A 15,974-nucleotide genomic window follows, 5' to 3' on the forward strand; every position below is an offset into this window, starting at 1 on the left:
CACAAGAAGTTAAGGATCATTGGAAAAATATAATTTATTTTGTTCTTGGCAACTCAATGCTGCAGAAACTGTACAAGTTAAGAGAATCCCAATTCCAATAGTCACCTCAGATACATATGACATGAGCTCATTCATAGAATAATAATCAGCTTTAATTAAAGATGCCTGCTTTTAAGCTAAAGTTTCCATCATTCATTGGATAGAAGAAGCTTAGAATTTCAATGCTGCACTCAAAGGCTGGGAGTGTCAGTTAGATAAATACAAAAAATTCTACAAAACATGTAAAACTAGCACGAGTGTTGCTCCTTCATGTAGCAGGAATCTGAGGAAGGCCAAACTCGTCCACCAGAACACCATCCTGAAACACAAAAGGAAGCATGCCACTTAATGAAAGCTCTGTAAGATATTGAGAAAACTCAATACAAAACTGAAAATTGCTAAAACTGAAGTACCCTGCTGGTTGACTTTTCTCCGGGCAGGCCCTGTGGGATGGAAGGAGCTGTAGAAGCTTCATCCAGGTAGGAGCTGTCGTCGTCCATTAGGAGCTCGTCTCCCAAAGCGTCCAACTCTGTGAACACACCAACAGTTTCAGGTGACAGTCACTAGAAGCACTTGTGTGTAATACAAAACAGCAGAGCACCTTGGAGGGTGTGGCTGCGTGAGTAATAATCAAATGGCCTTGATGACAACAACATACAACACTCACCCCAGGAGGGAGAACATGACATACAGAGTGACTAAGATTTACTTTGGAGGATGATATAACCATATATGGTACATCCTAGGGCTAGGCTAATGTTAGCACGATAAAATAATTTCATACAATTCAATATCTATAATTGTCACGATATATAAGTCAAATCGCTATTTCTTTCAAATTTAAAGCCTGATTTTTGTTTCTGAATGAAAATCGAAGGAACCAGATGGTTAATTATATGGTTAAACTTTTCTTTATGGTCAGAATGTGAATAACATTTGATGACAAACACTTGATGCCAAACAGCAGATCACTCAACAAATCTGAGGTAGAATATTCAAAACTATTACGATAAAATCTTTTTTCAACAAATGATTAGTAAATATTTTTCCAGTCCCTTGTCAACAAAATAAACATTTTAATAGAAAGATTAAGTGCTAATTTGTCTGTGATTCAAATGAATTAAACCAAATATTTATTGACGATATATTTAACATTTATTATATTGTCATTGAGGAAAATTATATTGCAATAATTATCATTATTGTTTTGTAGCCCAGCTCTAGTACATCCTATTCGTAAGCTGCATGCTGTGGTTGCTCTTTATGCCCCTCAGTGATACACTAAAATCCTGGTTGTAAGCATTTTACTGACCTGCTTCCAAGTCCTCCTCATCGATGTCAGGCGTGCCATAGCTTCTGCCCATCGCCTCCTGGATTTCATTGGCGTCCTCCATCATATCCTCCAGTTGATCTTGAATATCCTGAAGGAGTTCAAATGTTTTATAATTCATCCATCACCTCTGTAAGACTTAAATTTTGCTGAATGATGAACAAAAGGTTAATGAAAGTCCAACACATTATTGCAAGCTCACATCTAAAACATTGTTTTATCTACACCAGTGACTTAATTGCCAATAAAATGTTGTGGTTCTGAGCTTTGAACCATGTGTGGTGACCCTCAACACTTCAATACTATTTCTGTGTGAATAGTGGGATAGGAGAATAAAGGGTGCATTACCTTTAAATAAATACATAATTATTTACAATGATGGCATCTCATCTGCTGACAGCTACTATGGACCTCCTATTGGAGTAAATATGTAGTCAATATAGTACCAGTACCAGTACCTCAATCTTATCAATTTTCACATTCTTGTATGCTTTCTTCATTTCTTTAAGGCCGGTCTTCATGGCATCAACCTAAAAAAAAAGAAGAGGCAAAAGTCAGCAGAAAGCCACATCGTCTTCAGCTATTGTGTTATCACTAATCATAGGTAGATAAGTTAATCTCTTACTGTGGTTTTAGTGTCTTTAAGGGTCTGGATTGTGTAGTTTGCTTGTTCCATGTTGAACGACTGCTGCATGAGGTTATCTCTCTGGCCCTCATACCTGGAAAACATAATGATGACATACGGTTAGACTTTCACAGCAGTTGACAGAGAGTAGCTGTGATCGATAGGGAAAGGGAAAACACTTGAAGCTTATCAAGTTAATTTGACATGTTTAATAATATAAACACACTCGCTTTGGGAAAAAAAATGACTTACATTCTCTTCTGCTTCAGAACTCTCATCGCCTTTTGCTTGACCATGTTCTGGTAAATGAAAAAAATGACACCAACTGATGACCAACATGAACTGGACACACGTATGTGATGAATAAGGCAGATACTGAACAATACTGTTTAAGTACCAACCGAAACATTTCAGAAACTGTCAAGATTCACAGTTTCGTTTACTTTGATCAGATTGTTCCCAATTTTAGACTCCACTTTGTTACAGCAAAGTGCTTGTGCAGCTGCATTTAACTTTTGAGAAGTCTGACTTATTTTGTATACTAGGATTAAAAAAAAAAAAGGTTTGTAGAAAATATTTTTACATTTCTCGCAGTAAGTTATTGGAAAAGTATAATTTTGGTATCAGTACTGAAGGAGGCCATATTATAATAATAATCTGTTTGACAGTATACAAGTACAGGCACTCACAAACTTGCTTCTTACAATCTTCTTTTTAACAACAGTCCACTTAAAAACACCAACATTTTGTGTGTTATAATAAAAAGAGATTTGTAAATGCTCACTTTATATTTATATATATGAATTCAATAGACTTTTGGTCCCACAGCTAGCGCATGATTAAGGATTTCAAGAGAATAACCAAAGTCCTTGTTTTACAGCAAGATTGGACAATAAATCTCACCTTTGAGGGCCCATCTCTCATCTTTTTCATCTGATCCTTGTATTTCACAAGTTCAGCATCTAGTCTGGCGATCTTCTTGTCAACAGACTCTGTCCGAGAATCAACCTTGAAGCAATAAGCAGAACAGGACATTTGTATGACAACATTTGTATGACAACTGATCAATAACAGTAGGATAATCTTAGTATGGATCTTTCAAAATAAATTCAAACCAACTGCTGGACTGCACAGAAGGCTTCTCCTCTTCTTTGAGGCTACTTAGTACCATTAAACCTGCCATATCATGTGAGTCTTCCCCTACCCCAGTTAGCTGATCATAGCTCTGCCTAGACATATAACCTGTCTAACCGGTTGATGTCAGTCATTTCACTGACAGACTGACAAGGTTTCTGTTGTTTGCCAGTTTAATAGCTCAAATTCCTGCCCAAAATGATCTAATAGATTCATTATCTGAACAGACTGTTTTGTTTAAATACCAACGGCTGCTACCATCAATACACTGTGTTAGGAGAAAAATAAAAGCCCTAATGTGATAAGTCTGCCTGCTATCAATAATGTCACCAATTATTAATTAACTCTTAACTAGTAGGCTCGTTTATTTAGACGACATGGCAGTAAAATATGGCAAACGCTGGCCTGTTTTCTGCTCATAAAAGTTAGCTAACAGTTAGCTTAACCCGAGCCGAGAAGGATCCATCTTTGTTTACTTTGTTCAACACAGCGTTCAAAAAGTTGTTTCAGGAACAAACTCACGGTTCCTATGCAGTCAGTGAGGTTCGGCGGTGGCGCTTTGGGTTTCCCGCTGCCAAATATACGGTTCATTTTGGCAAAAATTAAGGCTTAAACACGTAGAGAAAGCTGCGGTAGTTCACTGTCACCGTCCGCCGTCCAGCTGAAGGAAAACACCCGGAAGAGACTTTGAGATGACGTCAGGGGAGCCACGTGATTATTACGCACGCAGCCGCGCCCTCCACAGTGCTAACAATTATGTTTGTGTTTGTTTGTGTTTGTACAAATTATGTTTTTGTTTGTATCTTTTCATTGCTTCTTCTTTTCTATATCTGCTGTTGTGCTCGAATATGTGCCTCTTACCTAATTTTTATATTATTTTATGTAAACAGAAAGCAACAATATAGCACAGATTACATATATATATATATATATCCATATCCAAAGATTATATGGACCTCTTAGCAAAGGAGAAAGCAGCTTCTAACTGCAACAGAAAGAGCTGTTGTAATGGGCATAAATAAAACTAAAATATTTTGTGTTAGCAATCAATTCTCAGCCAATAAATAGATTGCTAATGCTGCAGTGAACCTTCTGCATATGTCCAGTTATGTGCATGCTACTATCAATCATTCTGGGATTTATTTTTTAAATCAGACCACAGACTGTTGATTGTAATAGTTACATTTTCCTTCCTCTGGAGGGAGCTGCGGGTTTACAGTAAAACACAAAATAACCTGCAGAGGACTTACAACCTCCAACTAAGGCCCCATACACACTACTCCGTTTTAGTTTACAAAATTACTATTGAAACGAATACGATCTCGGTCCACATCAGCGTTTTAGCTGTATTTTGGAGTTGATCTCCGTCTATATTAAAACGACTGAAAACACACATCTATTGGCCATTCAGGTACACTGGGCATGCAGGCCAGTGTAAACATGAAGCAGATGGTCTCTTCCGTAGTTACAGAAGATTTGGCGAAATAATAAATAAATACAGAGGAAGAATCAGAGCAGGTTTCGTTGCATGCACCAGCTGGGACTGTTAACTGAATGTAACACTGGAGTGTGGCGGCGCAAAACAGAGTCGTTGCAAAGTAAACACCGACATGCACAGTGCAAGTGTGGCAGATAATTGTTATTTGCACGGTACAGAATATTTTAATAAAAATACCATGTCAAAAGCCCGGTCAGTAGCATCGTGTTTCTGCTTTGCATGACTTAGGCTATAAGACCCAATCACAGAGCCGAGCGTGAGCGGCTGTGTCATCGTTTCTAAAGTCCTCGGTTTTGGGCCGTCTTCACTAAAACGCCCTCCGGAGTTTTGAAACGCAAAATGAGGTCGGCAGCGGTTCCAAACTTCTCCGTCTTAGGTCTTCGTTTTCACCATTGTATTCTGGAGGTGCAACGTAGCAAAACGCAGTAGTGTGGATGGGGCCTAAAACTCACCTCTGTGCAGAAACTTATCTATAAACTAAACTTATATTAAACTGTGATTCAAATGTGCCGATGTGAGGGGGTCGCGTTCTCTTCTGAAATAAGATCAAAGACAGTAAGAAATTTCTGGCAGCATCTATCACTCACTGCTTACAAAACTAAAAACAACAACAAGAGCTTGAAGAGAACCAAGGTGGATTTGTTAAACTTTCTTTAATGTTAAGCACTTCACACACAGGATGTTTCGATCAATACTGCTGTTGGGTTGACAGTTGACAGTCAGTCAAAGCCAATATAGCCTACAGAAGCAGCAGATTTAAACAGTAAGCACAGAGATTGAAAAGAAGAAGCAGTGATGTCTTGGTCACAGTGTTGTTTCTTAGAATAACGTCTCTTATTTGTGTCAAGCAACAGAACCTCTGTTCTGTTTTTATGCCAGTATACATGTTGTGGCTTGAAATTTGTCAACCATTAAAAAAATGTTTCCCCCAAACCCACAAAGCTCTGGTTTAGGGACATAAGTGTTAAACTAAATTACTTACACATTAGCTGAAATTCTGCTCTAATGAGATGGGTTTATACCATGGGTAAGCATATGTTTATATAATACAGAGTCTATTTGCAGTACATTCAAAAAACAGCACAGTCCATCAAGCATGTAGGCTGCCCGTGTTGCATCATACTATCATAGCAATGATCATTGACATGCTACAAAACAAAGTATATTTCAGTAATGTTTCAGGATGTTGTAATGTTTTTTATCTATACAAAAATGTTTTTTTAATCATACTATCATACAGCTGACACAATATACTGTAATTAATCATATGCAAAACATCAGGTGTTTTGAGATTGCACTGATTGCTCTACAACAAAAGCACAAGTCTTTCAATAGGACTACATGTATCATGGTAAAAGCCATACACAGCACACGTGGTTGCGTTATACACCATCATGAGCAACTTATCAAACTGGAAACAACTCCAGAGTCAAAGCTGATAGAGAGCCCTCTGTCAAATTTTAAATGTACATTCAAGTCCAGGATTTTCCCTTTAAAGATTCTCATGCTTTGATGCCTTTTTGTTTGTTTGTTTGTTTACCTCCCAGTGACTTCACAGTCCATTATGAGTCACTTCTCTCACCTTGTGGTCAATAAGCACAATTCAGACTCCTCACAAAAGGTGAAAAGGGATTTTGGCACATATCTGCTGTCAGTGATTCATGCAACTAACCACTCATGTTGAACTGTATAAAAACTGTATGCATGAAGTGCTGTTTGACCCCATTCAGTAGTCACTACCTTTTTTTAATTATCTTCCACTCGTACAAACATGTGTTATCCTGGACTGTTAGTGTTAAAGGCACATTTGGCAATAGAAAAATTATGGGAGGAAATGACAGGAATAAATTGAATTTGAGAAAGGCATAAACAAAGTATACTTAAATCAGCATAAAACACTGATGCAACAAGAATACTGTATGAAACCTGACAGGAACCAATCATTTTCATCGGTCTCTTTCCAAATTTTCTATTAAAAGAGAGAAATTACTTCATTACCACTTACCCAATTTTGTTTGGGACGTGCCACTTGGTTTGGTAATTTCCCACTTATAGGAATACTTATTTGGAATTATTTAGTATTTAATGAGCAGTTATTATCCTTTCCCATATTTTATGACTTATCTACAATGTTACAATGTTGGATGTTCATGTTAAACATGGCCAAAGCTTCAAATAATGAGGTAAAACTATTTAAAAGAAATCCCTGTGAGCAAAAACCTCAGGTTTCCTTCTGTTCTGAACATGCCCGTTTTGAACTGCTTTTCTACCAAGGGCTCAGTCCTACCACATATGAGCCAGATGGAGCCGGTGTTCCATATATGGTCATTTGCTCCGCACAGCTATGCTCAGTCTAGTACCACTCAGAGGCAACAACAGTCTGGTAACATGCTTCAGGTCTCGGCCAATCAGAAGACAGTGGTCTTTGAGGGGGGGGGCTTAAAGAGACAGGAACATATACAGCTTGTTTCAGATGGAGGCTGAACTGAAGGCCTACATGAAGGGCTCGGATAAGATGGAAAATAATTTTTTTGAACTTTGAATCAAGCAAAGCTTCCATACAGGAGTCACAGAACTACAATATGGGACTGGAAAAGCAGTATAATAGGTCTCCTTTCAATAATATACTTTCTAGCTGGACAGTCAATGGAAATAGACGTAGATGTTAAAGACTAACTTTAATCACATTTGGTATTTTTTACTACTTAAACCAAGCTCACATCCACCAACCTGTTCACATAATCAACACACAATCTGCCATGAGGGGCAAAAATGAATAAAAGAAAAGTCACAGCAAAGTTATTGTCATGTGGAAGAGCTTGGTGTTTTTGATTTTATGTGGATTTATGGAAAAGATGGAATACAATTAATATGTGTAACTTTAATTTGATTGCTGAGATGAAATCATATCAGTTTTGGCACTGGTTAAACCCCAGGTGATAATGAAAATAAATCAGCTTCTGTAATAGAGTCAAAACATTGCTGATGTGACATTAGTTAACCCCAGGTCATGGGAGTCTTCTTTTCCAGTGTGGGAAATTGAAGACAGTTCCACTGCTAGTCATGATGGCTTTCTAGTCCCATCTGGGTCCTCCAGGGGAACAGCAGCCTCTCGCTCAGAGCTGGGGGCCTTCTTGCTCCCCGACACCTTGTCCCCCTTCAGTTTAGCCGAGAGGCAAAAGTCTTTAAAGCAGCGTTTGAAGTTCTCATCCAGAAAGGCGTAGAGGACGGGGTTGAGGCTACTGTTTGTGTAGCCCAGAGCCACGCAGAAGAAGTAGGCGGCCATGATGGCGGTGGTTTCGGGCACACTCACAAGCGCCTTGACCAGGATGAAAATGTGAATGGGTGTCCAGCAGACCACAAACACAGCCACCACGACCACCACCAGCCGCGTGATCCGCCGCAGGTTGCGGTCTTTTTCCCGGGAGCCGGACAACATTCGGACGCTCTTCAGCCTCAGGACCATGAGGGAGTAGCACACGGTGATGATGAGCACCGGCACGACAAAGGCAAAGACAAACACACATATCTTCATCACTGTGTCCCAGTACACGTATGGCTCTGGGAACTGCAAGGCACACTCAGTTATTTCTGCAGGAGCAAAAGAGAGAGGGAGGCAGAAGATGAGAGTTAAGTGATGAAGTACAACTGCGCTTCATCATTAATAAAATTCCACTCTGTGTCTTTCTGCTATCAATTTAGCAAGCTGTTATGGAACAACTAATCTGCACTCAGAAGGGAATCTTTTTCTCTAAACTCGTCTTTTTCTTCATTTATATTCAGGAAGGATGATGCATCATGTGTGGCTAATGGAAAACTCTGCACTGACAGATGCACTTGATAGGCTACTGTATAGTTCTGCTCTTAAAATGTTATCAGCACATGCTTTATGTCTCCCATACTTAACAAAATTGGCTGAAACTTGTCAACTTTATTTGGGGATGGTGAAAGCACTTCCTCACCACTCTTTGTCTGCGTGCCGCCCAGAACAAATGCAGGTATGCCTGCGGCTGAGGACAGGATCCAGATGCACACATTGATCATCTTGGCTTTGATCGGAGTGCGGAAGTCCAGGGCTTTGACAGGGTGGCACACAGCCACGTAGCGATCCACACTCATCATGGTGAGAGTGAAGATACTGGTGAACATGTTGTAGTAGTCGATGGAGATGAAAACCTTGCAAACCACCTCACCGAAGGGCCAGGTATTCAACAGGTAGTCTGTGCTCTGGAAGGGCATTGTGGTGGTGACGAGGGCATCAGCGAGTGCTAAGTTGAAAATGTAAATGTTGGTGGCTGTCTTCATCTTTGTGTATCTGTTGACATGCAGAACACAAGATTGTCCTGTAAAAACGAGGAGGAGAGAGATGACCACAGCTAACTATCCACCCAGACTACCGTAGCAGCCGTATGTTGCCTGGCTGACTCTTTCGAAGACCTTCCTTCGTGGCTCATTATGAATTAAACATCATCCATTAATCCACACTGCTTCCTTGAATCCATAATGTAATTTCTCTGACTCACACTCAATTGTTATGTATAGTATGCTGCTGATTGCAGGCCATGTGTAATCAATTTGTTTTTGCTTCATTAAATTATGATAGCATTTAACAAATGTGTTGACCTTTGCAAAGTTTAATTAAAAGTTAAAATTTTTTCCACTGGTGACAGCTCCAGCATCTTATAAAGCATTGATATTAAAATAAGACTCAGAATTGCTTGTCATGGTGAATGGGCGTGATGTGTTTGTTTGTTATTTGTCATTAAAAGTCCATTTGTGATTCTGACTTATGTCCTGAGTGCTGCTGTTGTGCCAAGTGTTTTTTTTTATGTTAAAAGCCTTAAAAGAATGGTTCAGCAATTTGAAAAATATGGTCATCGGCATTCTTGGCAAGAGTTGAGAAGATTAATGCCACTCTCATGTCTGCACGTTAAATATGAAGCTACAGTCAGCAGCCGGTTAGCTTAGCATAGCATAAAGACTGGAAACCAGGGGAAACAGCTACCTCTGTCCAAAGGTAACATAATCTGCCTACCAACACCTGTAAAGCCAAGTTCACACTACGCGATTTTAAGCCCGATTTGCCGCTTGGCGACCGTCAGGCTGTGATCAGGGGAAAATCAGCGATCGGATGGCGGTCGGCAGCCGTTATGTGTGAACTAGTCAACGACGCATCAAAATGGCTCCCGACGCATCGCTGACACATTGCCAACGCCAGCCTATCTATCTATCTTTATACTACCTATCTAGCATGCCAAATATCTGGAGGAGTCAGACGACTCGACTAATCCATTCTTGCACCCATATTCTTTGTCTTTGTCATTTTTATATTTATAATAACAAACAACAGCTCTTTCGTGTGTAGTTTCGCGTCATTTCCTGTTCCACTTTTCACGTGTGTTTTCTTGACAAAACGTGGTTTGGAGACCAGCGTCGGGTGACACAGCTGCTGTCAGCTTGCGTAGTGTGTGACCCCCTGTCACCGATCAGTCACATAGTGTGAACGACACGATGACTTCAAGACTCCCATTACAAAACGGCATGTTGTGTTGACAGCACAGCGATCTGCCAACGCTGAAAGTCATGTAGTCTGCGTGAGCCTTAAAGCTCGTAACTAACAGGCGGCTAGCTATAGCTTTATATGGAACGGACAGATTTAAAAGTGGTATCGATCTTTTCATCTAATTGCAAAAAAGTAAATTAGTGTTTTTCTCAAAATGTCAAACTATTTCTTTAAACATCCATTCTTTGTTTTTTTGGCCACTTGGGGGCAATATTCACTCTCCTTTTAGTTGTTAAATGCTCCATTATGGTCATCAGATAGTTGCTAACTTGCTAACAAAACATAAACCAAAACAATGAGCTGAAAGATGCTAAAAAGCTCTATAAAGCTGAGGGGATCTGCAGAGTGAACTATCTGTTAATCTAAAAAATTAAGCTTAAACAGTAGCCTACAAACCATGCCCATGTAAACTATACGTACCTCTTTTTTATTTCAGTTGAATCATCCTCCATGAAGCAACTAAACAGTAGTCGTTTCTTCTGGAACTTAAGTGATAACATAGGCTTCTACCGACAGGCGATGCAATCAGTCTGATTTGAGGTAATTATTGTTTGGACTGAGTGATGCTCGATGACACTGCTGCATTTCACATTACATCAAAGGAGATTTGTTGCTCTTGCACACCATGAACAATGCCCAATGAGCTGCAAGCAGGCTATCAGCTTGATAAAGCACACTGGTTTCAAGTATGATTAATCTCATGTCCACCAGAGGAGAGATTTAGAGAATATTGTTATTGTATTTTGGAGGTCTTGAGAGTTATTAGATTCATAAAATGGGCCAGGCACTTCTCAACAGCTGAATCAGAAAAAAACAGCATTAATCTTAACCCTTTCTTTTTTTAAAACTCAAGCTTTATCTCTTCAGACTTACTGGCTTACTAGCCATATATATTTAGGTGTTGTCTCAGCCATTTACATGCACAGCACATCCTAACTCTTTGGACAAACTGTATAAGTAGACTTTAGATAAATATGCCTGCTTTCTCTCTCTGAGCATCCAAGTACAAAGTGCGGGTATTAAGAAGAACAATGAAATACACCAGATGGTCTACAGGTCACTGTGAAAGCCCAGCAGTTGGTGCCAGTGCCTTCTCCCCAAGTAATAACATTTACAGTGACAACACATTCCTCTGCCTGGACCTCTGTTGTTCTTCTGTATAGCTATTACTAAAAACAAAATTAGGCTTTCCTGAGTATGCCAAAAGTAATTAGGAATTATTAATCAGATCAATTAATCAGAATATTACCTGTCAGCAGTTATATTGCTATATCAACTTACAGTGTATTTCTGACATAGTGAACCTCCCCATTCAATTATTGTGGATTTTTAGGCTACAAAAGAAAATGTGTGCTTGTTATGAAAGTGATCTTACCTGATGATCACATACATGACGAGGCAGTTGCCGAACAAGCCGACCACGAACACCACGGAGTAGACTGCAGTAATGATGGGGATGATGGGAGACATGCCCTCCTGCTCCCAGCTATCATCGTGGGTCACGTTGCGGCTCTCTGGGTATCCGGACACCCAGGCTGAAGAATTCACTGGACAGTCCTCCAGCAGCGTGGAGAGGCACTTATTGTCTTCTTTGAAAATTTCAACCGGAGTGCTTTCCATTTTCACACCTGTTTGTTACTTTAAAGCGGATCAAAAAAATGCTTATAAAGCATTCTGTGATGTAGCCTAGCTGTTATAATTAAGGTGGGCATAGGACAAAGAGACAGAAAAACGCTCCTGAAAAACCATTTAAATCCTGATTAAAATGAAAACACTACATCATCACGTTGCTGCATAAACCACGACAGCCTTACAAACTTCACTTCGGTTCCGGAGCCACTTGTAGATAATGCAAAAAATAATCGGAAATAAACACACATGAGCTCAAGCCTTTCAGGAAAAAACGCGCACCGTAAAACACATAACTGCAATTTCAAGCTCTCAGGTTTACTCACCTTGATCAACCCGAATCAGCGGCCGCACCCTGAGAAATATATCTTAAAAATGTATTCTCCCAGCTATCATTCAGGTGGTTTAGATGCCTTGGTGAAGGTTACAGCTCATCAAAGTTTGAGGATGGTTCTGCGAGGGGAGCAGCAGCGGCTTTGCGGACACTCGTGCACACGCACTGATGGAGAGGTGGCGCTCTGCAGGCTGTACAACGCGCGCGCGCGCACACACACACACACACACACACACACACACACACACACACACACACACACACACACACACACACACACACACACACACACACCAGCCAACCTTTACCCAAAATATAAGATGACAGAGCGATGACAAACCTGCAGGCAGGCACACAGCTTCCTACCTCTTATGTCACAGTGGAGTCAAAAACTGTAGAGCATCATTACGCAAGACATCCCTGATTTGTGCAGTATAGTCAAATTCATGTCACAGCAGTCCTCTGGAAACATATGTTCTGGTGCAACTTTTACTGGAAATGTAGCAATTATTGCATTTTCTTTCTGTTAAATTAGACATGGGGGACATGAGAGTAGGAAGGAAATGAGGGGATAGATGAATCTGGTAGCCCTAGATGTGTGTTTCATAACCACTTTTCACTGGACACAGCACTGCACATTTCAAGGCATTTCTGCTGTAGTGGACAAAGTCCAGTAGAGGAACCTGAAAGGGGGATGATATGTGACCACGGCCCCCGTGCAGTCAGGATTCAAACCACCCAACCATCAAGAAGGATGACCCATGATTTCATTTTAAGTCACTGTGAAAGTAAAGTGTAGATAGCCTACACTTCAGCCTCAGATCTCAAAATATTGCTGTTTTGTTAACATTGCCTATTAATTCCCTTGATTTTTAGAATACAACTTTTTAAATCCCTCTAAGGAAGGACTTAACACGTTCACTCTGTTATTATTTTGCACACACACAGGTCCGAAATAAACACACATACAAAAATAGGATCTATGCACATGCATTAATGTAATGGAGAAACGTCAGTGTGTCAGGGCTGCCACGTAGTCTGCACCACAAACAGTTAGGGGTTCAAGGCTTTGCTCAAAGGCACCTTCAATAGTACCCAGGAGGTGAACTGCCACCTCTCAAACTACCAGTCCATACTCCATATGGCTGGTCCGTGCTGGACTCGAACCGGCAACCCTCCGTTTCCCGTGACAAGCTCAGAAGGACTGAGCTACTGCTGCCATTTTCACATTGAATTGTATTTTTATTTTTTTTAGCTTTTTCCAAACATGTTTATGTTATGTTTATCTTCCTGACTGAACTGTCAAGATCTGAGGATCAACATATACAATAAATAAAAATAATCTTCTGCTCTTATGAGGGTTAAAATGCAGCCTTGAACATAGGCTGCATTTTAACCCTCATAAGAGCAGAAGATTATTTTTTCATGTCTAAAGTTGTTTTAAACTGAAGAAGCAGAGCATGGTGTATCGAGCTTAGTTTTCTTTCCCTTGCAGTGTGGGTGCCAAGAAACAACTCTCCTTTATCCTGCAACACTGGCAGCACAGGCCGTTAGTGAACTAAGTATATTATGATAGCCAGTGAAGTATGTTAGATAGCAGAGTTGCACAAATGTGTGAGGTGCATCTGTCTTCAGCACGTTTTACTGTTGTTTGGAGTCCTTCTATAACAGCTCAAATAATTTAAAGTTTTATCTCTCCTTATCTTCTTTGTGACTTTATCAGATTTGATGAGAACTGCTTGTAAACATGATTTTGATCTGATGACATGTTTCAGAAGTCACCACAGAAAATAAGGCATGCATCTTGTTCTGTCAACACCAACACACGTGCCTGCATCACCATGAACAATGAGCCACTTGAAGTTGCTGACGACTTTGTGTACCTGTGAGGTCTGATTAGTCAGAGCAATGGCTCCCCAAAAAGATATCCAGTGCAGACTTGGGAAAGCTCGCAGTGCCTTTGCAAGACTCCATTACATTTGAAACTCTAACACCTGTAGCCTCAAATCCAGCATCCTCAAAACAAGCTACTTTGGGTGGCTTGAGTGCGTTTGAGTGCAATTAACTAAATGCGACATGAACAAAGTCAGCTCATTCCACATTGACTGTCTGCAAAAGATCTGCAGTATACTGTTGTCTAAGGTGGTTGGACACATACTATGAATGCCCTCAGAGCGGATCCCCAAAGTGGCTCTCAAATGGACCAGGAAAATGGAAATGAGGCCAAACAAAGATCACCTGGCGAAGAACAGTGGAGACAAAGCTGCTGGAGATGGGTCTCGAGGCACAAACAGCTGCGTGATAGATGGAGGGACATTATCGATGCCTCATGCCCCACAGGAGGCAAAGAGCATAAGTAAAGTAAGTACATAGTATGTGATTGATTTTGACAGTTCTATACAAGCTCGAGCCCTTCAAAATCCCCCTGAAAGTCTATTTAGATTTCTGTCATTGTGGTTTTATAACAGTTTGTTCATAATCAGTCAATCAATGGATCAAACTTTAGCACCTTTCATGCACAAGTCAATGTGCCTGACGAATGACTGACAAGCTAATAAGACAGTACAAATATAAACAGCAAAACAACTTGTGACAAATGCACATGGCAACTGGAAATGCGCATGGAAACAATCAGACTAAAAATAAAGAAACTCACTACTTTCGATGCATTAGGGCAATGCAAGTGGATCATAATGTGACTCATCCCCAGCATGTCGGTGAAGTAACCAATCTGCTACAGTGAAGCTAATATATTTATCTGAACATATAATTAGGTCTCATTGCTGATTCCTCAGGGCGCTTGGTAAGCCATGGATTGGTGAGCGGCTGTTGTGGTGAATATGAGGAGAAATGAAACCAATGAAAAATCAAAAGTCTTTACTGCAGAAATAACACAAGCTCGCGACTCTGAAACTAAGTAATGAACAAGCTAATTTTTGCTCTGCAGATCTGCTACCATTACATTTTTTTATAGTTGGCAATCTCTCTGTGTAGCAATCAGGTCAATTACCAGGAGCACAAGTTATTCAAGTTAAGAAAATGGAAAAGTATGCGTGGATATATCTTTTTTTAGCTTTTTAAAATTTAGAACCAATAAAATTAATTTTTAACAAAACTGTTAAGCTTATTAGTCAGTAAACATGCAGCAAGTTTTCCCTAAAGGTAGAAACTGGAGACAATTCATTTTCATTTCATTATTTTTGGTGTGGCAGCTCCAAATGAGCTTTTTATTGTTCAACAAAGCCATTACTTTGCGCTAGTCAAGCACAGCGGGGCTTTGTGCTAAACGCTAGAGCCAGCATGCAAACGTGCTCACAATGACAATGCTAACATGTTGATGTTTAATAGGTATAAAGTTTAACATGTCAACCTTTTGTAATTAGCGGTAAACACAACAGCTGAAAATGATGGGTAATGTCATTAGTTTTGCAGGTATTTGGTTATAAATAAAAGTATTGGACAAACTGAAAGTCATTTATTAAAATTAATCTTGAGGGGTCAAGAATAAATTAAATGAATGCACTGGGCAAATTGCAGACTGGACCAAAGTGGTGGGCTGATTGACATTGCCGTCACGCTAGCACGCCTAAAAGTATTATTGCATTGGTGACAATTATATAACAGATCGACACTGGAATTTAATTTTTCAATCCCAGACAAAGTTGCTGTAGAACTAGACATTTGCTTTAATCTCCTGTAGACCTCTGCTGTAATCATCTGTACACATCTGTCCAGAGTTGAGTTGGTAAAGAGACCTTTATTTATCCGACATCCAAACAAAATCTAGTTTAAGCTGTGTGCTGGCAAGCATCCTGATGAAGA

General features: G+C 40.0%; 2 protein-coding genes across 2 annotated transcripts; both read right to left on the minus strand.

The window, feature by feature from the left end:
• Positions 1-16: 16 nt before the first annotated feature.
• On the minus strand, positions 17-3,812 carry chmp5b (charged multivesicular body protein 5b). Its single transcript, XM_038730177.1, has 8 exons — positions 3,651-3,812; positions 2,898-3,002; positions 2,247-2,293; positions 1,995-2,088; positions 1,828-1,899; positions 1,352-1,460; positions 453-568; positions 17-358 (listed from the first exon to the last, which is right to left on the minus strand). The coding sequence occupies exons 1-8, from the start codon at positions 3,717-3,719 to the stop codon at positions 308-310; spliced, it is 663 nt and encodes a 220-aa protein (XP_038586105.1). The 5' UTR covers positions 3,720-3,812; the 3' UTR covers positions 17-307.
• Positions 3,813-7,289: 3,477 nt separating this feature from the next.
• Positions 7,290-12,304, minus strand: LOC119911338 (delta-type opioid receptor-like). The gene is made up of 4 exons (XM_038730190.1): positions 12,145-12,304; positions 11,565-11,827; positions 8,589-8,941; positions 7,290-8,217 (listed from the first exon to the last, which is right to left on the minus strand). Exons 2-4 carry the CDS (start codon positions 11,807-11,809, stop codon positions 7,688-7,690), a joined length of 1,128 nt encoding a protein of 375 aa, XP_038586118.1. The 5' UTR covers positions 11,810-11,827; positions 12,145-12,304; the 3' UTR covers positions 7,290-7,687.
• Between the last annotated feature and the right edge of the window lie 3,670 nt (positions 12,305-15,974).

This window comes from Micropterus salmoides, unplaced genomic scaffold, assembly GCF_014851395.1.
Source record: "Micropterus salmoides isolate LMB-PRFRI ecotype aquatic unplaced genomic scaffold, ASM1485139v1 Ms_hic_scaffold_1, whole genome shotgun sequence".
NCBI classification, from domain to species: Eukaryota; Metazoa; Chordata; class Actinopteri; order Centrarchiformes; family Centrarchidae; genus Micropterus; species Micropterus salmoides.

Excerpts from the sequence above, each read along its gene's own strand:
- chmp5b (XM_038730177.1), bottom strand. The coding sequence starts at position 3,719 with ATGAACCGTATATTTGGCAGCGGGAAACCCAAAGCGCCACCGCCGAAC. Across the intron at positions 2,294-2,897 it reads TGAGAGATGGGCCCTCAAAG|AACATGGTCAAGCAAAAGGC; the intron begins GTGAGATTTATT and ends TTCATTTACCAG. Across the intron at positions 2,089-2,246 it reads GTTCTGAAGCAGAAGAGAAT|GTATGAGGGCCAGAGAGATA; the intron begins GTAAGTCATTTT and ends TATGTTTTCCAG.
- LOC119911338 (XM_038730190.1), bottom strand. The coding sequence starts at position 11,809 with ATGGAAAGCACTCCGGTTGAAATTTTCAAAGAAGACAATAAGTGCCTC. Across the intron at positions 8,942-11,564 it reads GTCATGTATGTGATCATCAG|ATACACAAAGATGAAGACAG; the intron begins GTAAGATCACTT and ends GCATGTCAACAG. Across the intron at positions 8,218-8,588 it reads CGGCACGCAGACAAAGAGTG|AAATAACTGAGTGTGCCTTG; the intron begins GTGAGGAAGTGC and ends TTGCTCCTGCAG.